At 37.7% G+C, this 26,774-nt stretch overlaps 1 protein-coding gene across 2 annotated transcripts; it reads right to left on the bottom strand.

The window, feature by feature from the left end:
• Positions 1-19,068: 19,068 nt before the first annotated feature.
• On the bottom strand, positions 19,069-26,500 carry LOC141605724 (F-box/LRR-repeat protein At4g29420). Of its 2 annotated transcripts, XM_074424603.1 has the most exons (3): positions 25,983-26,500; positions 20,271-20,965; positions 19,069-20,157 (listed from the first exon to the last, which is right to left on the bottom strand). In XM_074424603.1, exons 1-3 carry the CDS (start codon positions 26,425-26,427, stop codon positions 20,098-20,100), a joined length of 1,200 nt encoding a protein of 399 aa, XP_074280704.1. In that variant the 5' UTR covers positions 26,428-26,500; the 3' UTR covers positions 19,069-20,097. The 2 variants fall into 2 exon arrangements, with proteins under 2 accessions (XP_074280704.1, XP_074280703.1); XM_074424602.1 differs by having other exon boundaries at positions 19,069-20,965.
• Between the last annotated feature and the right edge of the window lie 274 nt (positions 26,501-26,774).

The following is a 26,774-nucleotide window of genomic DNA, read 5'->3' as shown; positions in this document are numbered from 1 at the left end:
TCTAATTTTAAATGAAATCTTGCCTTCTTAGCTTTCCAACGCTACCGGAATCGCCCTGTTTGCCCAAGTAACGAAGAAATGGCAGCCGTTTGAGGTTCAGTGCGCAAAGCAGGATATTGTGCGCTGGAAAGTACTCGATCGAGTACAATTATGTTCGATCGAGTCCTTTTTCTACTCGATCGAGTAGTTGAATTTTAGGATTTACTCGATCGAGTAGATTTTCTATTCGATCGAGTGGTTTGAGCTTTATTTTACTCGATCGAGTAGTTTTAAACCACTCGATCGAGTGGTTTCTCTTATGGGCTCGGGCTTTTAGATTTTATCCGTCATTAGGTTAAATAAAATCCTATTTTTCTTATAAATAGGAAGGGGAGACGTCATTTGTAATGCTACACACATACATCACACGTTACTTTTCCTCTGGTTACTGTTGAATACTATTTTCTCTCCTATTTTCCGGATCCTTTTCTACTGTAATTTTCTTCCTTTCCCTTTTTTCTTTAATTTAATTAATGCTTATTATTTTTCTTTCCTTTATTCTTGTTCTTTCTTTATTTATGTCTAGCTAATTCTCTCTGCTAGGATTAAGTGATTCAATGGACTAATGTTAAATTGCTAATTAGGTTTATAGATTGTCGTTGTTGTTTTAGTCTATGTTGTTAATCGCTGCTATAATTGTATCCTGCTAGTTGAATCAATGCAATTAGCCTTTTAATTTTGGTAAGCCTTGACCTAGACCGAAAGGTTGGAAGGGGTGAGACCCGCAGTGAACAATAGGATGCTTTAGTGAGGGCGAAAGTTAAGCTAATGGCATTTTAGGGCGAATTGAGACCGTAAGAAGATATTCATTGCCCCTTAGACCGACACATCGACGGATCTGTGACCTTAACTGCGATTGACTGACGTTCATTGATGACCCGAAATCCTAGTCCTCTCCCCCTTGCTTGTTAATTCCTCTAATTTCTATTTCTCTTGCTTTATCTTATTTAGTTTAGTCAAACAACTCAAAACCCCCAACTTGTGACATAGACAAATCGAATAGACAAGTAGATAGTGACCGCCTCCCTGTGGAGATCGACCCTACTTACCGCTGACTTCTGTTAGTAGTAGCTAGGTATTTATTTTTGGTACATAACGACCGTATCAAATTTTGGCGCCGTTGCCGGGGAGGCAACTATTTATTTACTTGTTTTATTTTGTCTGTTTTTAGTCTCAAGGGATTTTTTTTTCCTTGAGGCCGTTCTCATCTTTTTCTCTAGTGCTGTTTTGATAGGTCCTACCTAGACAATTCTAGGTCAAAGATCGTCAAAGGGAAGGCTTGGGTACCTTTGACCTTCCACCTATGTCCCATTCTATGGCGCGGTAGGTGGTTTTGTGTGAGAGATGTGGTACTGCTGGGCATGATGCAGCTGTTTGCTTAGCGGAAACGACCGTGTCAAAATTTGGCGCGTCGAGGTCTATGCGTTCAAGCAGCGTGGACAAGCTAGCCACTCTACTGTAGTTGTGCCGCCACATCTACCCTATCAACGAGGCTACCAACAGCCTCCGTTTGTCTGGCCACTGCAACAACAAGCTCCTCCTCCTGATAAGCAGAAAGAAGAGATTGCGGGGCTGAAATCTTTGATGAAGGCGTTTGCACTCCAAGTGCAAGAAGGTGATAGACACACTTGTGCGCGATTTGATAAGCTCGAGTCTCAAATAGCTCAGTTAGTCAATTTTCGATGACTAGGATGACTCGGATTACGAAGTTCTATCAGATAATGATGCCTTACACGAGGATTTCAGCACTGTACAGCAAGAATCACTCGATCGAGTGAAATATATTGGTCGATCGAGTGAATTACCTGAAGAATCGTTCAATCGAACACTTTATTCTACTCGATCAAACTGCTGCCTAGAGGAACTACTCGATCGAGTTGTTTCATGCACTCGATCGAGTGAAAATCAAGAGGAGAGTCTTTGATCGAGTAACATTTCTACTCGATCGATCGAATTGAATTGGTGATGTGAGCAATAAAACGTCATGTGGGTTTGTTCTGGATGACGATTTTGATGAAGACAATGGATACGGTGAATCTACCCTATTCAAAGCCGAGTTGGATGCGCTTGAGGCTGCGATTTACGGGACGGTTTCCACAGAGGAGGCAGCTGAGTCAGTGATTGCTCCTAACACGGATGAGGTAATATATTATTTTGTCAATGATTCCGACATTGAGAGCAACCAACCCGAGGTAGTAAACGATAATTCTATTATTGTTTATTTAAATAGTACATCGCCTCATTTGACTCATGCTTTGTATTTTAATACTATACCCCCTCCTAGTTGGACGAGTAGTTTAATAGTTTTTCACCGTACTTATCGTCACAAATTTGTTAATCTAAAACAATGCCCTAAATCATTATTAATTGCTCCTGAGCTCCTTTATTTTGTGGACAAATTTAGGAGCTGTCATAGGAAATTTGTTAGACTTAAACGGTCGTACATTTTTATTTTCTATTTCTTTATTCCACTGTGGTGCTACTTACATTTTTGTGTAGCACATGCGCAAAATTGTTTGATCGATTTTTCGCGCGCTTGAGCTGTTTTGACCAGGCTAATTAAATAGAGGCTCGAAGAAAAGAAGGTCAAGCTGGGACCTGACTGAAACTAGCGTTACCCGGAGATTTTATTTTTAGTTGTTTTTCAAACATTTCAGTTTTTATTTTGTTTAATAATCGGTTCTCTCGAACGAGTTTTCTTGCTTTGATTCGCTTCCTATGACGCCAATATGAAGCTGTTTGCGACCTCCCATGTTATTGGCTGGTTTGGGGAGGTCCCTTCTTCGCGTTATCTTGTAAGTTTTCCGCATCTTCACTTTCCTTTTTTTTAGTTTGCATTTTCTTTCCCTATTTTTGGGTACAATGAGGGCATTGTACGGTTCGGTTTGGGGAGGTTATGCATCCATATCTGTGTCTGCATCTTGTTTTTATTGCATTTCTGTTGTCACGTTTAATTTCCGTTTGCATTGTTGTTTATTCTTATTAAAATTTAAAAATCTGATAAAAATTGAAAAATTGAAAAATTCAAAAAAAAAAAAATTCACGTTTATTTTTGCATATAGGTTGAGTCGGAACGATGGATTTCAGTGATGAAATTGCACTGTAATTTGTCATTTTGCTTAAGTCTTGCATTAAACTGTTATCTTTTAGCTATGTCTTATTGCATATCTACGAGTTAATGTTCAAATTTAGCTGAACGAATAGACTTGACCTGATAAATTGGCAACCTACTATATAATTTCTAAGATTTAGAGCCGTATAAACTGGTGTCATTTGTGACCAGTTTCATGTAGGATTGTGAGTAGTATACTCCTTGCATAACATGTTCATTAATTTGCACGTATATGAATTCAATTGCTTTTTGCCTTCATACAATCGGGTTAGTGGTTGGTGTCACATGCAGGGAGGTGGTTACAATTTCCTTTTCTTTCATTTTTACCCATTTAACTCCACATTAGCCAAATTTGCCTGTTGACCCTTAACTACATTCCAAATTTAGCCTGCCTTGCCAAGCTAGTTTAGTGTATGTTTCTGCGGTATATATTTCATTGTGCCAAGTTTGGCTTGTATCTGTTGATTCGGAGTTGGTAATTTATGAAGAAAAGGAGGTTGATGAAAAAAACGTGAAAAATGAAGAAAAAAAAAAAAAAAAAAAGGAATTCGAAAAAAAAAGAAAAAAAATGTGAAGAAAGGAAACCGAAAAAATAGAAAAAAAATAAAGGAAAAAAAGAGTTTGTATTATTGACGGTTTCGCTCCTATGCTTTATTTACATTTATTGAGGAGTATTTTCAGTTCGGTTTGGTGAGTTTGTGCCAAATGAAGGGCACTCGTGCTTAAATCTATAATTGAGTTGGAAATGGATGTTGTCACATGGTTTTGTTTAGGTACTAGCTTGGCCGCCTATACCTCCACACTCCCATAAATGTTATGCCTTTTCTTACCCATTGCCTCACTTTACCTTATTTTTGTAAGCCCTCGGCTGTGACAGGACCTTTTTTGGTTGGAATGTGTGTACGGTAGCTAGAATTGTCTATCATATTGGTTGCATGCATGTTTATGTGGGTCGTAGTCTAGGTGAGCGACTATTTTTCTTTCTCTCTTACATATATATGTTCACCCTTTGCTTCATGAGAGAAGAGTGACCCGTGAGAGTCCATTATTAAAGGTCTTGCAAGGTCGACGGTTCAGCTTTATTATAAACATCTTACAACTCGTTTGCATTTGACTGTTTGCTATAAGTGTTAGTTTGCTTGCATTAAATTGGTTTAAGTGGGCATTTGTAGCTAGCTTTGAGTTATCTTTTCCGTTCCATTAGTTTGCATTTAGTTTACTCGAGGACGAGTAAAGGTTTGGTTTGGGGAGATTTGATACGTGCATTTTATATAGTCCTTTTAGGCCTTTTTATGCACGTATTTCTATGCTATTATCGTAGTTTTATGCTACGAAATGCCCCGAATATGCTACTTTGGTTTGTTTTATCTTATTTGCAGGAATGAACCAGAAAGTAGTGAAATCAAGCCTTTTACCATCCGTTTAGCATGCATTTGGAGGAAGAGTGAATTTGGAGCGGGAATGTAGCTATTTTGAGATGCGCAAAGAAGAAAGATAGCTAGGCGAGCAAAGGAAGAACTTCAAATTGCTAGTGCCTACTTTGAAGAGCCATATCTCGAGTTCTACAACTGATATTCAGGTGATTCCAATTGGAGATGAAAGCTTGTCCTCTTAGCTTTCCAACGCCACCGGAATAGCCCTGTTTGCCCAAGTAACGAAGAAATGGAAACCGTGGGAAGTTCAGTGCGCAAAGCAGGAAATTGTGCGCTGGAAAGTACTCGATCGAGTACAATTATGTTCGATCGAGTCCTTTTTCTACTCGATCGAGTAGTTGCATTTTAGGATTTACTCGATCGAGTAGATTTTCTATTCGATCAAGTGGTTTGAGCTTTATTTTACTCGATCGAGTAGTTTTAAACTACTCGATCGAGTGGTTTCTCTTATGGGCTCGGGCTTTTAGCTTTAATCCGTCATTAGGTTAAATAAAATCCTATTTTTCTTATAAATAGGAAGGGGAGACGACATTTGTAATGCTACACACACACACATCACACGTTACTTTTCCTCTGGTTACTGTTGAATACTATTTTCTCTCCTATTTTCCGGATCCTTTTCTACTGTAATTTTCTTCCTTTCCCTTTTTTCTTTAATTTAATTAATGCTTATTGTTTTTCTTCCCTTTATTCTTGTTCTTTCTTTATTTATGTCTAGCTAATTCTCTCTGCTAGGATTAGGTGATTCAATGGACTAATGTTAAATTGCTAATTAGGTTTATAGATTGTCGTTGTTGTTTTAGTCTATGTTGTTAATCGCTGCAATAATTGTATCCTGCTAGTTGAATCGATGCAATTAGCCTTTTAATTTTGGTAAGCCTTGACCTAGACCGAAAGGTTGGAAGGGATGAGACCCGCAGTGAACAATAGGATGCTTTAGTGAGGGCGAAAGTTAAGCTAATGGCATTTTAGGGCGAATTGAGACCGAAAGGAGATATTCATTGCCCCTTAGACCGACACATCGACTGATCTGTGACCTTAACTACGATTGACTGACGTTCATTGATGACCCGAAATCCTAGTCCTCTCCCCCTTGCTTGTTAATTCCTCTAATTTCTATTTTTCTTGCTTTATCTTATTTAGTTTAGTCAAACAACTCAAAACCCCCAACTTGTGACATAGACAGACCGAATAGACAAGTAGATAGTGACCGCCTCCCTGTGGAGATCGACCCTACTTACCGCTGACTTCTGTTAGTAGTAGCTAGGTATTTATTTTTGGTACATAACGACCGTATCACCATGTCTTTCTCACTTTGCATGCCCGCTTTTTTCTTCTTCTCCTATGCTTCCCTTATGACTTGCCGAACCATAACCAACTCTTCTTCAGATGGCTTATCCCCCGTTTCCACCATTCTGAGTATCAACCTGGCCATTGTTTGTAGTTGTGTAGTAAAAATGAATATGATTAAAATAAGTAGTATAATTTCAGCATATATATATATATATATATATATATATATATATATATATATATATATATATATATATATATATATATATATATATATATATATATATAATTATGTTGAATAAAATACAGTATTTATATACCTTATCATCACCACTCATTGTCCTTCAAGTATTTTTCCCAAAATACTTAGTGATACCAACATGCGTCGATACTCCTCTAACACGACCTGGATGCTCTGCTTTGCCGATTGCCCTAGCAAGAATGTCATCACGTCCTTCAGGCTTCCATTTTCCTTCATGTACCTCCTTCTCACAGATCCTCTACATACACATAAAACCATTATGCAACTAAATTTTATTTAAACTCACAATTATATGACCGACCACCAGTGGTAGGAGTGACATATTTATTCAAATTTACAATTTTTTACTTTGATGGCCTTATCATATGGAGTTTCTAACTTTCCATTCTTAGGAGTGTGACCGGCCACCCATGCGTCGTGATGATTGACAGTTCCAAGCTTCTTCTTAATCAATCTATAACCACCTCTGGAGCCATGAAAGACGCTCTCTTTCTTTGAAATGTTCTCTTGGTTCTGCCTACTCATAGTCTTCATAAAATGAATTTTGTAGAGTAACGTAAGCATATTTCATTACTTATTAAGTGATTACTAATAAAGTTATCCCAATGAGTCGCAGATAAATTACCTTAAACTTGTCAGACTGCCTATAAGCAACAAAGTCATACCAATCTTGCTGGCTGACATACCGATACTTCTTCGTTGGTGGTTTCTTGTTTATCGCCCTGGTCTTCTTGTCGAACAAGTGGTTCTGAGCAACCTTTAACTTCCATGCTCTGAAGGAATCCCTTATCTTTTTTTTTTAGGTAACCATCATGTTCTTGGGGGACAGTGTAAGCTGCCTTCATATATGGTGAGCATATTTGGTTAGTTTCGGCTAATAGCACATATCGAATACTAAGATAATTTTATCTCAATGCATTTATTATTGTATATACATACCTTTATTCTTCCCCATAGCTTTTCCTCCTTGTCTTTACGCAACTGATCGATACGCGGTAAACCGAGAGGCACATACTCTCTTACACAACAACCAATCCAAGTCGCGAATTTTGAAGCAAAGATACCATCTGGTAGCCCCGTTGATTTATCCCATTCAAGTTTATTAAGTATCCCTCTATCTATTGCTTCTAGGGAAACCCTTTTGGTCCTTCGCCCAGTATCTGATTCCAAATTATTCTCATCACCTGAATCTTCTTCGTTTGACATTTTCCCATCATTTCTTTTCCACTTTCCACCCATATCTAAACCAGAAATTAACAAACTACTAACTTTAAGCATTAAGTCGACATAGCAGGAGCACCATCTCAAATAAATGATCACACAGTATACCTAAAAATATAGATTTGTTTGCTTCAAAAAAAAATATAGATTTGTTTAACACACCATATACTTAAAATAATAGGTGTTGTTTAACACATAATAAACCTAAGATAATTAGGGGATAATATCACAACTAAGAAAATAAAGACATTAAGTTAATGAGACGAATGAGTAAGGTTTATTATTACTTCTTCAAAGAGGAGAAGCCGGCCCCAGTATGGCGATGACGGAGGGGACGTCAGAGGCAATGGGGATGGCAACGGCAGAGGCGACGACGACTGCAAAGACGACGGCGACGGAGAATAGTAGTGGTTCTAGGGAAACTCAGTGCTGGAGGGTTTTAAGTGAGCGAAGAGAAGGTTTGCATGTGTGTTGTTTGAATATTTGATTGAAACTAATAAACACGGGTTAAGCGAAACCGTATTCTGTATTTGCAATATAACCACGGCTGACTATAAACCCATAATTGTTTTCATTATATTACATCGGTTGGTGCCTAACCGTTGTCATTTATCTTTCATTGTGTCAAGTTTTTCCCGCCAAAAAAAAGCATCTTTCATATTTGGTAATCCGTATTAAGTTAGTACAAACTTCTTTCCTCGATTAGGCAACTGGGATAGCAAGTGGGGGAAAATGGAAATTCAAGACTAAATTATACACAACCCAATGTAACTTCTTTCCTCAATTAGTTTTCCTAAATACAACCCAATGAGCAATTAATAAACATACATTGTTCCTTTAACCTTAATCTTTTATTTTCTGCTTCTTCTGACAATTTACGATCCCTCTGCACCCATGAACTCACAATATTTGTACCTTGGTTCAATAAAAAATAACTGAACCGTCTGTGCATTGGTCAAATCAAGAATAATGAGAAATATTAGCCACTGGCACACGGCTTAAAAAATAACGTATAGTCAAACAATTAATTATTTTTTAATATAATGAGTCGTATTGTCATATCTTACATTTTTTTTATTTTTTTTTAATATATTGAGTCGTATGGTCAAACAATTAAAAAACGGTGCACGTTGAAGTTAGAACGTCACGATTGACAACGGTTGTAGGTGAACCGTTGTTAATGAACAAATTTACAATGGTTGTAGTTGTAGGTTAACCGTTGTATGAACCAATTTACAACGGTTGTAGGTGAACCGTTGTTGATGAACCAATTGACAACGGTTGCAGGTGAACCGTTGTTGATGAGTATTACGTAGCAAAGAATCGGATCTTGATTTCTTGATGATCTATGGAGTTCAAAAAATGGAAGCAAATGAAACAAGCATAACTCAACACTTTCAAAATGATTATTTCATTTAATTTTAAACCAATACATTACAGCAGTTATCAAAATCAAAAGATGTATAATAAGCCGGAACAACCCCGGTTAAGCGTAAAAAGCGCTTCTCAACCTGCCACCTATCACGCCACTCTGGTATACCTCTAACTTCTGGGTCATTGGCTTCATATTTTGCAATAACAGATTGAATATATACAAGGACATGACTTGCATGTGGAGATAAGGTTGGAAGAGTACAACTCAACATATCTCTAGCTGCAGCCAAGTTGCGAGCAACAGGCCGACGAGGGTATGAAGATGATGATGATGATGATGATGATGATGATGATGATGATGATGATGATGATGATGATGATGATGATGATGAGGCTTTGTTGACAAGCCGGACTGCTTCACGCCTCTTAATCCAATAATTCCGTTGATGTTCAAGGGATGCTTTGATTAATGGGTGTTGATCGGCGGGAAGCCCGGCGAGAACCTTCCCATCATCTTCAATCGTTTGTGTAAGCCATTCTTCGTTGTTGATAAAATTAGGGTTCATTGCCATGTTGTTTCAAATTTGTGTAATGGGGATGAAATATTGTCATTTGATTAATGAATGTTAGTAAAGGATGTTTTAACATTTATAGTTATATTTATAAGTTTTTTTCAAAACCGTTGGTAATTAATTTAATGTAAAAGTTGACTTATTAACAAATATTTTAAACCTACGTAACTTGCAATAAATAATTAGAAAATAAAATACACTACCACGCATATATTATTCAAGAAAAACACATACATAACAAGAAATTAAAAGACGCGCGGTTCTAAAACCATTAATTAGAATAATAATAATAATAATAAATAATTAACATAATCATCTTGTAATTCCCCTACGATTGCGATAAATATTGGGAATTCAATATGTGGATTATTAAAAGGCACTTGTTCTGCCTCCCATGAACGAGGCACGGTGTCAATATAGTGCTGATATGTTCTTAATAGATTAATGTCACAATCGGTTGCAATCCATAAATATTGCGCTTGTAACACATCATCCGTATAATAATTTTTCTTCGCAGCATCATGATCTTCGTATCTTGCCTGGAGTTTTCTCGCTTGACGAAAAGATTCCAGCTTCTTCCCAAAACCTTCAAACTCGATCATTGCGTAACCAAGAAAACCATGAACTTTAGTCCAAGCTGGGTGGACCTTTTTAACGTTCGTATAACCACCTTGACGAAGCATATCTCCCATCCAAGTAAAACTTCTCGAAAAAGCCTTACCATTGTCATCATATTTGATTGGAAGGTTGTGTATAATACACGTAATAGGATGGACATAGCGCGTATTTGATTGTGATTCGGCGGGTGTAGAAGACGACGACGACATGGTGATCGAAGTGTAATATTTTTAATTAAATTATAGGCTATGATTAATTGAACTTTGAATTGGTGAATATGGTTAATTGATCACATTATAAGTGATATTTATAGGAAAATATGTATGCATGTGTGGATATAATAATGGACGGATAGTAAATAATGGTCAAACAAAACAATGCATGCAGCGGTTCATTATTTATCATACATGCATCGGTTGAATATTTTACATTGAAAAAGGTATATAACGGTTATTTTTCACCCGTAAATGATAAATGACAACGGGTACAGAGGAACCGTTATATCATAATATCAAATGATAACGGTTATAAGAAACCCGTAGCTATAACATAACAACGGGTACCAAAAACCGTTGCTAGTGTTAATTTAGTAACGGTTTTCGAAACGCCGTTTTCTTAAACTGGTAACAGTTGTCTAACAACCGTTGATAAGGGTGATTATATAACGAGTTTATGGAAACCGTTAAACGTTTTTGATAACGGTTTGTTAAACAACCGTTGTCACATTATAATAAGAACGGTTTTCAACGGAAACCGTTATTCTTATTAGCGCGGTCTAGGTTTCCGCCAATATTTTGAAAATGGTAATCTAAGTGTCGTTATTAAATGCATTAAACCGTTGTGATACGCTCCTTATTGATGATCCGATTTGGCGTAGTGTTAATACATGTTTTCGTGGTTGAATTGACATAATGTGATTAGGATTAAATTTGCTTGTTTTCACGGAATTTAACGAGTAAGAAGGATAAAACCGGTAGTTTCCTTGTTTTCAAGGGACTAGATAGTTAACCAATCTATCCAATACTAATTAAGTGAGTCTATGATTTTACCCTGATATCTATAGAAAATTACATGTTTCATATTAATTCGTCATTCATATTTTATCTTTATATTAGCTTTGCTATTTCTATTGTTAGTTTAGCTATTTAGTCAGCTTTGCTATTTCTATTGTTAGTTTAGCTTTTAGTCAGCTTAATTCACTCTTATATTATAAAAACAACCTAAACAACACCCCCCCCCCCCCCAACATTATATATTATAGCCATATACTATATTAGATATTTAATCCGAGATAGTAACTTCAGTCCCTGTGGGTTCGACCCTTGCTTACCCTGCCTATTTTGTAGAGTTAGTAAGTGAATATAAATTTAATTTTGATTGCGGAAACGACACGCATCAGGAGGTCATTTGGGTCATTTGATGTCTCCAACATCAGGAGGTAATTGCCCCTTTTATCAATATTCTTAACTCTTAATCAACTAAATAAATTATCAATATTCTTAACTTTAATAAGAATTACTGGTTTCCAACCAAGTTTAATTGGTAAACGATGTCTAGGAATGCTAAGATCAACGCCAGGCATGTCATGATGCTCCCAAGCAAAACAATCTCTATACTCGAATAGAATTGTTTTCATTGCCTCCTTCTCATCATAAGACAAATTACTGGTTGTGTAAGACGCTGCCCATTATGAGTGGTAGTATGGATGTTGTTTGTAAAGTTGTCTTTTAATTATGCTGTGAAGTATCCATGTTATACATTGTGCTTTAGTTGTCAATTGCTTATCTGAGTTGTGATATTGTTGTTATTCTTTATGGATAATGTTGTCTTGAGACCGTGTACATGAGACTGGATAGAGTGGGAAGGAGGTCGATGTGGCTGTTGTGTTTCGCACTGCGATGCGGTTATTGGTGACGGTGTTTACTGTCACCGGTTGTGGCGGAGGAGATGAAATGGTCGTGAAACGACTTTAAAATAATATGTTCATTCTATCAATGTCATATGGGTTGTTATTGTGTTTTTAGTATTATTGTTTGTCGCCAGTAATTTCCTGTTTGTGGATGAAAGAATAGAGTATATATAAGGAATTGAAAATTTTAACTATGGTTGTTGTGTTAATATATTTTCATAGATATTTGTTAATAAGGCATAGTTGTTGTGGTGCTTACGAGCTTGATATGGTTGAATCATTCATAGACTTATAGTAAAAAGTAGTTAGCGGTATATGTGTTGTATTGAGCCAGAAGCTACATGTGGTCCAGAACCTTTTGTTGGGATATTAAGAGTGGAGTATTGGGAGTGGGTGTCATGTTAATGTAAGGGCAAGTTTAGTAGTGATAAAAAGGACTTTGGAGGATCTCTTTTGTGTGCGAGAATCTTAGGTCGTGTGTTGTGTAGTCGGGGTAGATGTGTGAAGCGCGAAGAATATCATTGAATGGATTAGGCTGAGGATTTTGCCGTGAACCTTAGGTGGTGAGAGGAAGGATTGGGAGTATGTCAATTGTTATAAAGGATGTTTCATGTGGGAGTAGCTATCAGTATTTATAGTAAGCGATAACCGGTTATCGGTGGGGCGGAATGGTGCTAAGGCACGGAAATAACTAGGGATATAGTACGGAATGGACATTTTGAGGCATACTTCGTTGTCAGGTTGTGCTATTGAGGTATTATTAAGCACGAAACATGATGGAACTTAGTTGTAGAATCAAGGATATATTTGAGTGTTGATATAATTAACAGTATTGGTGGTGCTTGCGGCATTACTTATTTGGAGTACTTGTGGTATTACTTATCGCGAGGGATGGAATCATAAAGTAAGGTTGTAGTTGTGTATAATTGTGATAGTATTGAGGGTGTTGAGTGGAAGCGGGCTTTGATGGTGTTGAGCGTGAGCGAACTTCGGGGACGAAGTTTATTTTAAGGAGGGGAGAATGTAACATTTCATTTTGGTAGATGCCCTTGCTTGGTGAATGTCATTAATATTGGAGTGTTAGTATTGTGGGACGCATAGTAACGATGCTAGGTTGAACGTGATTTTGGTTGTGATGCTTGGGAGTCGGTGTTGGATTAGTGGCTTAGTACTGTTAGGGGGTGTTTGGTTCATGCGTGGGTATGGGTTTGAAATCGGGAATCATACCTGGGTGGTATCGGGTTGGAACTTGATACCTCATACCTTGTGTTTGGTTCAATTTTGGGGGTATGGGGTTAGAAACTAATCAAAGCTAAAAACTCTTCAAAATACAATATTTTTAATAATAATTTTTATACTATTAAATCATGTAGAGAAAATTTAATCAAATAAATATATAAAATGATTTTTTTACAATTGTTTTTATCACTTTTTAATATTTGTAATTTGATACCATGGGTATAAATCTCATACCCACCCCCCTCCCTGGGTATGAGAAACCCATACCTCATGGGTTTGAGGTATGGGTATCAAACCTTCAATTTTGTCAACCAAACACATGGTATGGGTTTGGTTCATTCCAAACCCATACCTCATACCTATATTGGGTGAACCAAACACCCCCTTAATGATATGGAGCTTGATAGGTAGTACTCTAGGTGTTGCGGTAGTGTGAGTCGCGTGTGAGGTTGACCTTGTCCGTTGAGTTGGTGCTACGAGTTATTGGGATCTCTTTCGGGTTAGTGTTACCTTGGTTTTGTGAGAAGAGAGTAAGGTCGGAAGTGTCTTATGAGGGTCGGGTGTGAACTTCGGGGACGAAGTTCATTTTAAGGGGGGAAGACTATAATACCCATGACTATCTTAGCTGTGCACTCGACCGAGTATAGCAGAATACTCGACCTAGTGAGTGGACCGAGTGCCCTTTAAGCTCAAACCAAGTCCTTTTAGTGTGTCACTCGGCCTAGTGGCTGGTGCACTCGATCGAGTGGTGGTGCACTCGACGAAGTGCCTTCGTACACTCGACTGAGTGTACGGGTTCAGGCCCAGTTTTCGCGTGTTGGGCTATGTGTTTTAGGCCTTGCTATATAAGCTTCCATTTCAGCTTTCTCCTTCATTTACACAAACCCTAAACTCTCTACACTCTCTCAACCACCCAAAATCCTTTCAAACACTCTTAAAAGTTATCCTTAGGAGATTTCCTCTTATCTTGGGAGATTTACACTCAAACTTCACTCTTTCTCATTTCTTTACATTTGTAAGTTGTTGCTTATCCTTTTTCTCTTCCTATTAATTAGTAGTAACCCTAGAAGTCGAGGGGTATTTCGGGGTTGTGTCTTATGGGGATTTAATTATGGTTTTGAGTAGTTATATGGTTTAATTAAAGAATTACTAGTATTATAATTGTGATAGGACATGTTTGCGATAAGTATTACTTGATTAATTTTAGGATGTGGCTTCTTAGAGGAGGATTAGTGTGCTTGCTTGTGCTAATTACAATTGCTAAAAGGTAGTATTTTCCTACTCGATTTCAATAATATGGATGTTGCATGTATCATAATTGTTGGTAGTCTCATATTTATTGGGTAATTATCATTGGTCTCATGGTATTGTTGGAATTGCATCCTCACATGATAATGGGTGATTATCATTGGTCTCATATTGTTGATAAAGTTGCATTATAATATAATAGGGTGATATGGTGTCGTGAAGCATTGGTGTAATTGTCGGTACTCGTGATTCATGGCATAATTTTGATGCATATTGTATACATGTGGTGGATGGTGGATGGTGGATGTTGTAGGTCGTTGGTGGGGTTGTGATTGTGTTGTATTGTTGTTGAGGAGACGTAAGGCGGTTGGGAGACCGTCTTACGCTTGGGTCGCCTCTTGGAGCTTCCACTCCAAGAGGGATGTGCACATTAATGGCTTGAGTTATAGAGGGACTCGTGTGGTGTCAAGACGTCTGGCAGGGGTCCGGTTAGCGTCAGGGCTCCGTACCACGGGTGTGTCCCGAGTACCTGTTTTACAGGTTGCGGTCCGGCTGTTTGGTAGGCGATGACGTCAACGAGTTGTTGGGTACCCTGGGTGTGTCCCCGGTACCGGTGAGGTAGTTTTGGATGCCGTGTGATTTACTCTTATATTGCATTGCATATTCATATTCACATAGTCATTTCATGAGTATTTGTATTATTGAAATTGACGTGTGCTGGTTGCATGTAAATTGTCGCCTGCTTTAATTGGGGTAGCATGTGATGAAACATATGATATTTCCGGTCATATGGGGAACAGTTTGAGTATAGGTTTGGTTTTGTTATCGAGCGGGACGGGCCGAGTCACGAGCATGGAAGGTTATGCGAGTCATCACATGCTAGTCGACATAGATTCATTAGAAAGGTTGTAGTAGTCATGACTTGTATTATTCATTCATTTATTCGTAAGTAATTCATTAAACATGTCATTTATATAAAATGTTGATTAATTGAAATTTCGATTCATTGCCTCGGGAAACCGAGATGGTAACGTCTCCCGATTACCTTGGCCGGGTAAGAAGAGGGTGTTACAACAACGGAGAAAGTATGAAAAATTAGCAAACAATTTGATTTAAAAAAAATTATTTGTTTATATATGAGTTTGATAAAATTAACGGGAATGGATATAATTGTAAAAATAGCGTGAGTAGTCAAATAAACAATACTAACTGGAGGAGTAGTGAATGTAATTGTATTAACATGAGATGTCGTGAAAGTAATAATATTAACCGCCGACGTAGTGAATGTCTCTCATAATTTGTTGATAAATTTTAACATTTCAATATAAATGGTAGTCGTATGAGTTAAGCAAGTCTAATAAAGTTTTATTTCCTAGAAAATAAAATTTAACGATAAATAAAGGTAGGCCGGACGAGGCCGAGCACCAAACCTAGTTGTAACCAACGACCGAGTAACCCTTAATCTGGCAACATGTCACACATATTGTAACCAACGGTCCGAAAAAAGACGATAAAGCAAGTAAAATTGGCGAAACAATGTACCATGACACCACCTCGCACAAGTACAACATTTGAGGGCCGAATCGATCCAAAGCGTTCACCTCCCAACAATGTCGTCTTACTCACACTAGCACAATCACACACACATAAGACTCATTCACATACTCCAATATGAAATGTATACAATGCAACTGAAAGTAAAAAAGATATGAGAAGGCAATACACCATGACAATTCAACCTAAACATCACCAAAACTTGTGTGAGCATAGCGAAAGTGGTAAACAACCCCCTTAAATTTACTTCAACGTGAGATTAAGCCCCTTAAGTTTGATTTTGAGTAAACAACCCCCTTAACTTTGCTATAAAGTGAAATCAAACCCCTTTTATTTTTCCGGCCAAAATCTCACCGGATTTTTCAATTTCTCACCAATTTCTCATGTCGGTGTACATATTAGGTATAAATTTCACTCCTTATTACTTTATACATGTAGATGTGCCACAATATTTATAGCGTCTTAAAAAACACATGATCATACTCTTGATATTAACAATCAAAATGCCGACTAAAATGCGTGAATGAAGAATAATTATGAATTCCAGTACACTCAATAGTCGTACAACATATTTTTTCCCTACCAACACCCTTGAATGATGCTAAGAATAATAGCAGCATCTTAAACAATTTAATTTGTAATTTTGGAGGGGAAGACCAATTTGGCAAACCATGGATTTGATCTTAGGGGGTGTTTGGTTGGCTCTCTTGGAATGGATTGGAATGGATTTGCTCCATTCCAATGTTTGGTTGGAGTCTTTTGGAATGGAGTTAGATACCCAATGGATTCTAACTCCATTCCTTCCCCCTGGAATCTCATACCCAACTTCCACCCTTGGTATCAAACTCCATTCCACCCTTTTACAATTTTAAGATGAACCAAACAAGTTTATGAGGGAATGGATTTAGAACCCCATACCATTATGGATTCATATTCCAATCCATTCCATTTCATGCTATTGAACCAAACGCCCCCTTAGATTACCGGGCAAACAACTCGACAGTTTTTGAGGATCATCATCACCGCCCTTACTTGATGACAGGAGCACACAAATGAAAAAGTAAACGTATCCGAGAGAAATCTATACCTAATATGTACACTGATATGAGAAATTGGTGATCATTTGAAAAATCCGGTGAGATTTTGACCGGGAAAATAAAAAGGGCTTGATTTCACTTTATAGCAAAGTTAAGGGGGTTATTTACTCCAAATCAAACTTAAGGGGCTTAATCTCACGCAGAAATAAACTTAAGGGGATTGTTTACCACTTTCGCGAACATAAAAATGGACAACTACCCCCTAAACAAGAAAGACAGGTCAATAATGTGTGATAAATATGATTCGATCATTCAATGCAATCATTCCATAAAATTCGTCAAATCCCAAGATTATAAACAAAATACGGAAAGGATGCATAATTTAAATGTCCTAACCTTAGACATATACATCAAATATAAACATTAGAACATAGTTTAGAAGCAAAAATAAGGATACAACGCAAAAACAAGAGAACAAGTGCCAAAAGCTGAAGAAATTCCCGTCGGGTGTAAAGTCACGCCATCGGGCGACTTTTCGTTGAACCGGGTGAAACTTCACCCTCTGTTTTTTCGAGTCATTTTCACGATTCTAAACATTTTGACCCATTGGACGAAACTCAGGGGCGGCCGGTGAATTCGGGAGGCCCTGTTCCGATTCTTACGTTGAGGCCCCAAAACAATTAATTGTCATTTACTTGAGATCCTAAACGAAAACTATTAAAAATAAAAATTTGAGAAAAAAAAGGAAAGGTTAAGATATATGAAAAAAAAATGCTATGATTTATTTTAGGCATATACTTAAAACACAAATTATATAAATAAGATCGTTTCATAATTCATATCATGAGACGATTCACTTTTATAAAATATACAGTACTTCATATTTGTTTATTTGTAATAAATATCTTGTCTTTTATAGAATAAAAATGTCTCTCACAATAATTAATAATTTAATATAAAGAGTAATATAAATAAAATAAATTAAAAGATGGAGATATAACAAAAGAATCATGAATTGAGAAAGGTAAAAAATTATACTTTTCTGTGATCCACTTAAATAAATAAATTTTAAAAAAAATCTGCCTATTGATGGGAAATGGGGATGCACGTGTGTTTTGGGTAAACAAAGATGTTGTGGAGTGTAGGGTAGTGACTTTACAGGAGTAGTCCACAAGGAGGAAAAAAGCCAAAATCATTTTCATTAATGTTATGAATTGGGCTTAGATTTTAGGGCCCTATTTCCCCTTGGCCCCCTGTGCTGTGAACCTAATTGCACAGCCTTTGGGCCGCCCCTGACGAAACTTCACCCAACTGAGTGACTTCCTAGAGTTTCTTCGACGTGACATAACAAAACTTATGTTCAAATCGATTTTTTTTTTTTTTTTTTTTGGCAGCTGTAAAGGAAACCCGTCTTACATAACCATGGCCCGTTTAGCTAGTCGATGGGCCACGGAATTAAGGTTTCTAGGAATGAAACTAAAACTAAGACAGTGAAAAAAAGGAAAGCAAGCTTCGATATCTAGAAGGATTTCTTAACTCAAGTGGTGTTCATTCTCCACTCCTGTGATCTGGAATAAGATCTGTAGGCAGTCGGAAAACACGTCCAAATGAGGAAAACCATTTTTCCTAGCCTAAAGAAGTGCTTCACGGATACCTTTAGCTTCCGCCTGTAACGCAGATTCAGACCAGAACCCTTTACCACCTTCATAAATAACAGTGTCAGTCGAATCATACGCCACCTAATTGTTCAAATCGATTTTGAATGCCAATACTCGTACAGCAAAACCTATAACAACATTTATACATCCACAACATATAGGTCATATGAAGGAATCAATTTCAAATAAACAAAGAACTAATAGCAAGATTCACACATTTTACCCAAAATTCACTCCAACAACAATATTGGGTACACATCTTCAACCCAACATCAAATCCAACAATTATGCATCATTCCACAACATATAAGTCACATAGATTATCCAACTTCCATGAACAAAGGTTTTAAGACAATGAATCGCACCAAGTACTCAACTTTACACCCAAAACACTCATCCTAACATACAAACACATAAATAAGAGTAATGTCGAGTGTCACTATCACCGTTACCATCTTAAGCAAGTACATGTGTTGTATAACCAAATGCACAAATGATATCCTAGTAGAAGGGGTAGTAGTCCTATACCAAATGATATCCAAGTACATGTTCCTTGTTTGATCAATTTTTCGTTTTTGCTGCTTGTGAATAATTAATAAGCGTTGATATATGCCTTTAGTTTCAAGTTTGGCCAACATGAATCCTTCCAAGTTCCTCTACACCAAATGGAAAAAAAAAAAAAAAAAAAAAAAGGCTAACTGGTGTATGCCATCAAAAGACACTAATAAAATTGCCAAGGAATATTTGAGATTCTCTGGATATGAGTACTTTGACAGTTGAAAACATGCTCTGGCAATAATGCAGACGTACAACTGAGTTGACTTGGCAAAATGCTCTTGCAGTAGGCCTGGTGGCACGCTTGGATCCACTGCTCAATTCCTGGGCGACGATTCTGGGAAGACAAACAGCAACGGAAGTTCCATGTCCAACAAATATACACTCTTGGCCTTCACTCTTTCAGAGTCACAAGTTGAAAAACGATAATTTGTACCATGGACAATCTCTTATACATAACACCAGCCCCATCTTGATGTTGTCATCTAAAGCTACTATGTCTGCTCGCAGGCAGCACCAAAACCAGACCTCCAATGCAGATTAGTATATACAAACAGCTTGATATTGCGTCTGGCCACATCAACGTCGGAATGTCTCATTCAAGTATAGCTGTGGTATAGACAAGTTTTGTTTGGAAAAGGAAGCATGGTATATTAAAGAAAGATTATACAAACCAACCTCCTGAATGGGTCATTTTGGTGGGATTCCAGGTTCATCATAGGTTCAGGGAATTTCAGGTACGTGACATCTGAGGTCCGGGCATTTTCGGTTCAATGATGACGGATCGGGTCAAATCTAGTAATTTTGAGGGGATTTCAGGTTGTGGCTATTACAGTTTTTGTTGCAAATTAGTTGTTCTGGACCAGATCAACTTGGGTTCAGGTCACCAACACGGCTAGCACAGATAGATTCAAGGTTATAATTTCCCCCAAAAAAGGGACATGTACAAACAACCTAGGACACCCAAACATCTTTACTCCCTTCTTTCCAAAAACCCCATTTCCATTGAGCTTGAGAGTAATAAGCCAGACATCTGGAGATAAATTTACCCACACCAGTAGGGTCAAATTCACGATGGATAAGTAAGGAGATAGTAGACAAATCATTGCATGAACCAATGATGTAGGAAATAAAGGATAGAGTGACCTCAATATCATCGATTATCAGATATGCCGTGAATTCCTTCAACCATCTCAACCCTTTCCCCGTGCTCGATTTTCCAGCTCTAAAAGAAGCTTCCATGTCAGTGTAGGCGCCAGGACCCAAGCTTAAAAATTTTATGTTGGGGAACACATCAAATACTAACTCAAGATTGGGTTTTTCCAGCTGAACTAGCTTGACCCGGCTCATTGACTCTAAACTCAACTCCTTGATAGCCATAGAACCCGAAAATGAAGAAATGAGATTACACAGAGAATGTGACTCAAGACTCAGGTTCTGTAAGTGAAGGAGTTGCTCTCTTATGGCAAATACACCAAAAGTTTCAAGAGTAAGATGGAAGTTTGACAGCAATGGTGTTTCTAAAACAAGTGACCTGGGCCTCCCACATTTGAGATTCAGCCCAATCATCTTGGGTGCAATGATAGTGAGAGAGAGGGGTGCATTTGAAATGGTCCAGTGACATCTCTTAAGATGTTTGAGGCAAATTCTAGGATCTAAGAGTCCCCCAACCCCAATTAGATTTAGAGTTTGTAAACAAGGGAAAAACTCATTCACTTTGGAAAGATTTTCATCATCGAGTCGGACATATTCAAGAGTCAGACTTGTAAGAGAAAACATTTGAGTCACCCCTTCCATTGATAACCAAGCATTTTTCACCTCCAGCTCAATGAGCTTATCGCCTGCAAAACAACACAACATTTACGAAAGGATCAGCACAGGGATGTTGTTAATGTTAATTACTAGATACAGAGAGTAAGGCAGCATTTTTTAGATATATACAAAGAAGGAATAACCCACAATATGTAATCTACCTCCACAGGAAAATGAAGCAAAAGCTTGCATTTGGGAAAAAATGCTGATATGATGTCAAGTGTACAAAAAATTGGCAAAAAGGACATGTCATTATGCCATTTCAGCAGAAGAGGCTGCTTCTCATACTTGACAAACCACCACCATAGTATTAGATTAAATGTTGCCAAGTTTTGAGCGTTACTGAGATTACATTTTGACGCAGTATTGACCGCATTTATGGTCCAACGACCGAGCTGGGACCGAGACACCCAAATTTGAGATTAAGTCTCATCTACCTACCCTCAACACCTTAAGACTCACTTTTAAAATATTCCTAGCAAAGTTCTGCGATCTTTTCTCATTCCTTCCCTAAAAAGTTTGATAATAACCCATGTTACTCAAACACGGCGGAAAAGTATCGTGTCCGATATGTATCGAAGTGTCCGACACGTAATTTTGAGATTCAAATGATATGGGGATACGATCAAATAAGTGTCTTAACTATTTACTTAGATACAAACGATGCATCATGTGGAAATCATCTACTCGGAAAATAATTATGTTCAAAAATATTAATTTTTTTGCTTTTTGTTGAACCTTAAATCCCCAAACATCTTTAAATCGAGGACAACCCACATGGAAATAAAAAACTCTACTTTGAAGAAATAAAAAGGTGTACTCCTGAATTGAGAAAGGAAAAGACAAGAGGCCATTAGTAGTCCTTTGTTGACAGTTGTTATTGTACACTTACACATGCCCTCATTAAATTACTCCTAAATCCACCACTTGATACACGTTAGACTTGGGAGAACAAAAAATAACCGTACACCTTCTCTACTAATCTACTGCCTCTTTGCGACCATTTTTTCGTCTCCTCCCTCCCTTTTATTTTCTTCTGGTAAGTAGCATCACTGATGAGTACTACAGGCCTCGTAGTCGTGTCCCATTCCGGCGCGTCAACGCGTGTTAGGTGTGTTGCGTCCGGTGTCGTGTCGTGTCGCCAAAGATGTGACGTGTCGGTGTAACATTAATAAAAACTTGTTACTAATAATGTGTCACAAACATCAAATAGCTATGTGATCGAATCTAGACAAGCTTCTCTCTCCATCTGACTCAGTTTACCAACCCGACATCTCATATCCCCCTCACTCACATCTCAACAAGATCCTCTCTCCAACCAACCCCTTCTGCCAATCCAACACCTCTTGTTTCTTTCTCAAGAATCGGTTTCCCCTCTCATTTTCTAATAACCTAAGTCTATTATGTTCGTCCACATTTTAAGTGACAGACTGACAGTACGTGGCAGAGAAGAGCCTGTAAAATCTGGTAGCTCATGCTTACCAACTCACCACCAAGTACGCTTAAGATATTTTATTTGTGAGCATGTTCCATGTCAAAAGGCAGATCAATTAGTAGAGATCCATTTACATCTTCGGCTTCCTAACTCCAGGCTTAAAACTTCACTTTTGTAGTTGCCTTTATAAAGTCTTTCTCTCTTTCTTTCCTATTCTATTTCTAAGTTCAGTTTCTCAGGTGCCAAGCTAAACAAGCTCATACGACATCTGCTACACACTCTAGTGTTGCGATATACGAATTGGTTTATATCCTCAAGCCATACACACAATGCTAAGATTAATAACAGAACACCTTATTAACTATGGAGTAGAAAAAAAGGTAGTTAAATCAAAGAAGAGAAACTTGATGAAGGTTACAAGAAGAAATGAAATCAAAAGTAATGGACATTTTTCTATTTCAGTTCTTTTAGAGTTTCAGTAACTTTTTACCATTTTTAAGGAACGCTCGTCTCTAAACCATAAGGCTTGATTCTTTCAAAAAAAATTGAACGGCAACCTACAGCTGTTAAGGTTCCATTCAGCTTCTAAGTTGAATTAACTCATTAAGAGTTAATAAACCAATGTTTTAAAATTAATTTTAAATTCTTTTCCTATGTCCATCCTTCATTCCGCTACCTATTTCAGCATTCACACTCTTTCAGGTTTCAACCACCCTAGCCTCTCCACAGTCCACCACTGTCACACGCAGCCCACCAAACCGTAACACCCACTACACACCTCTCCGTAATCTATGAAACATCCACCCAGATTAGGCTCAGGCTGATATCCAAGCTCTACGAGAAGGAGAATGTGCAGAAGTAGAGGCAGAGGCAGAGGCAGCGTGGAAAGAAGAGATGTTGATTGTGTTGAAGGGGTTTCTTCTCAAAATTTTGTTGATGTTGAAGATGATGTTGAGGAGAAGAAGTTGGCAGTGAATTGGGATGATAAGTGGTGTGGTGTGGTGTGGGGAGTTGCGATAAGAGGGGGAGGGGAGGTTGTTGCATGAGAGGCTTTGCAAGAGATGTGCATAGTGCAGGAAGGAGATTAGTAATTCTTTATCATGGAAGATTGTTAAAACTAATCCAACAAGTTATCTCTTATAATTTATCAGCATTTATTCTAACACAGTTAAACAAAAGTAAATTAGGCAAATATCATCACAGACGAGCATTACCCAAAAAAAACACGCAAAAACTCAAGGTCATGTAAGTGTTTTACCTGTCTCTTAAATACGTGACTACCGGTTTCCAATATGCTTGCAGTTGTTATATTATGTTTTTCTTACCATGTCAAGTGTGCACTATTCATGTTGTCTGAACGACTCAAGATGATTTCTATTACATATAAGGCTTAACTCTTTGAGAGAGAGAGAGAGAGAGAGAGAGAGAGAGAGAGGGGGGAAGGCGAAGGATGGAGCTATGCCATTTTCCATCAAAATCTTTTTTTTTTTTTATGTTAGAGGACTTTTGATTAGGCATGTACAAGGGAAAATGGATCCGCCATCTTCTTCCCCTACATTTCCCTCCAACCACACTTGCTAACCAAACAAAGGGATTTGCCCCCTCCCATTCCTCCAAGTTTTTTCATCCAATTCCAACCAAAATATAAATCTCCCTTTCTTTGGTAAGCTTAGTGGTCATCTTCCTTTTCTTTTTGAATGCATTAAAAATAATTAGAGAGATTCATTTCACATTTCACTACTTTTTCACTTTTGAAGTTTTTTGCTAGCATAATTTACAACTTTTGGCAAAACAGCTTCTCTACAGTTTTCGGAAAGCTCTAGACTAAGTCCTAGCATACACAAAATCATTGACAAAGGTTGGTGCCACCGCAGCTTGTTTCGTTTAAACTTGTATAGTTGTATAGGCTACATTGGCCATGCAAGCTCTTACTAAGTAGAACACATGGTAGTTTTCTTTTGATTCCTTAACTGTATATATTTCGCACATGGAGAAGCGTACAATAGCTTTTGAAATTGTAAGCCACCAATCCAGCAGATTGTAAAACAAAAACATATAGAGAAACAAAGAAAGCTAAAGTGGATGAAGGATAAAGCATCAGAAACCAAAGCACAAAAACATAACAGTAATAGTGTCTTCAAATTAGGAAATAGCCGTTCAGCGAGAAACATGGTTGCCTAATTCATAGTAAGCTCCAATAGGAACATGTATTTCGCATACACTATATGCAATTTTTTACACTAATATGGATATTTAAAACCAAAAATCACAATACGTCTTAATATAGATACCAAATACGTGAGAATCAATTAGCGAATTGCTGAGATTTAGGGAATCTGATAACCCAACTGAGAAATCGATCAACAACAATACAGGGCATCTTGATTTAAACATTAAGACCTTTACCGATCATTATAAATACTTATCCAGAGATCAAATAAATTCAAAATTCGGCTACCCACAGAAACGTCACGTTAAGGTACCAAGAGCTTCAGAAATTCCTTTTATTTAGCATATTCACCACATCCTAAATTGTCATGTTGATTCATTTTCACTCGATTATCTGAGTGAATTTATCCCTTGCCAAATACTCTCAAAACGTCATTAGCTCCAAGCCAAGTGTTAACAAAGTTGCCCAATCGAAACCAACCTTATTGCACACATACAAACCATTCACTCAGCTGCAGACATAAGACATTCATTGATTCAAAATATGAGCTTCACTAAACATAATAATGAACTTAATGATCCCTCCCAAAAATAATATCATTTCAATCAATCTAAAATTTCCCAATAGAACTCAAACTTGCCAACCATAATCCCCATAAGTATCAAAACAACTCCATATTTCAAAGATTAAAGCCATTAACTCAATTCCACTTCGCTCTCCAGTATAAAAAATTAAAGCTATTAACTCAATGAGTCAATTCTGCTCCACTAGTCAATATGTAGGGCAGCAAAATGTAAGATGAGAACATGAAGATGTGTAACTGATGTAATGTGTTTGGTTTGGTGTCAATGAAAACTTGCATTTTACCCAAAAAAAAACCACTCAATTCCGCTCCAAAAATTATACTTATCAAAATCAAAGTTTCCTCCAACAATCAATACCATAGATTATCCAATATCGTGTTGTTTTACTAGTGGATTGATATGGCGCAGAAGGACCTGGTTTACTCTGTAGAGAAGGGGTTCCACGTAAAAATTAGGGCATCTCTTCACTGAGTTAGTCTTGTGTAAGACGGTTTACAATAATATAGTTGTAAAACGGTTTCAAAGGCAAACCTATTAGTCGGTAAAAGTGGTTATTAAAAGATCCCGTTTTACACAAGTATTTTTGCTCTTCACTTGCTCGTACTTAATTTGTTGGATATTTCCTTCCTAATATCGGCGTAGGGCGTGAGTCTCCCGCACCGGGGTTTACAAAATCAAAGTTTCCTCAAACAAAAATAATAAAATAGATTATCCAGTAACAATGAAGCCGGTTCAAATCAACTAAAATGTTCAATAGCAACAACAACATCCAATATTTACAATCACAATCAGTCAATCACCATAATCATCGAAACCAAAACCCTTTTCAATTAAACAGACAATAAAATAAAACTCACAGTGGCGAGAAATCAAAGAAAGAAGATGGGATCTTCTCCAACAAGCTTGAACCCAGAAATCAACAAACGACAGCGTTTTCAAACGATGATTCACAAACAACAACCAATCGGAAACAAAGCCATGATCAGTAAGGTGAAGATCATCCTGCTCATCCTCCAAATCATCAAAGGATAAACCCGTGAGCGAGTTGTCCACGCCGAGTGAGACTGAGTCGAGTTGACTCATCCGGGTGATGAACCGAGTCACGAAGGACTTGAAGGGGATGGGCGAAGACTGGGCCCGGGACTTAATGTAGCGATTATATGAGAAGAAGATGCGGAGGGAGGTCACCTCGTAAGACAGCGAGTTCAGGGTCTTGCAGGTGAGTCGACATCGAGTTAGATCGGACGAGTCGCTGAGTCGACTCAGTATGTCTAGGATTAAGGGTGGAGGGAGGTTCTCCATTTTGGGCGCGAGGAGGACAGGAAACTAACTCACCAGATTAGAGATCCCTGTGGAGAGCAGGAGAGGTACCCGTATGTAGACCTGTCAAAATTCGACCCGACCCGAAAACTCGACCCGACCCGACCCGTTTTTCAGGGTTACAAACCTGGTTTTTTCGACCCGCGACCCGTTTGACCCGAACCCGAAATGACCCGTTATTTTAGGGTCGAGACCCGACCCGAACGGGTCGACCTGCCGTCAAAGGTCAAAGGTAAATTAATTTTATTAAAATATTAATATTTATATATTATATTTGAAAAAATAGTTAAAAAAATATTTTTTTTATTACTTAAAATTACAAAAACAAC

The sequence above is a fragment of the Silene latifolia genome, chromosome 10 (assembly GCF_048544455.1).
Source record: "Silene latifolia isolate original U9 population chromosome 10, ASM4854445v1, whole genome shotgun sequence".
NCBI lineage: Eukaryota > Viridiplantae > Streptophyta > Magnoliopsida > Caryophyllales > Caryophyllaceae > Silene > Silene latifolia.
The sequence above is the reverse complement of the archived record's forward strand: the minus strand, read 5'-3'. Positions and strand labels throughout refer to the sequence as shown.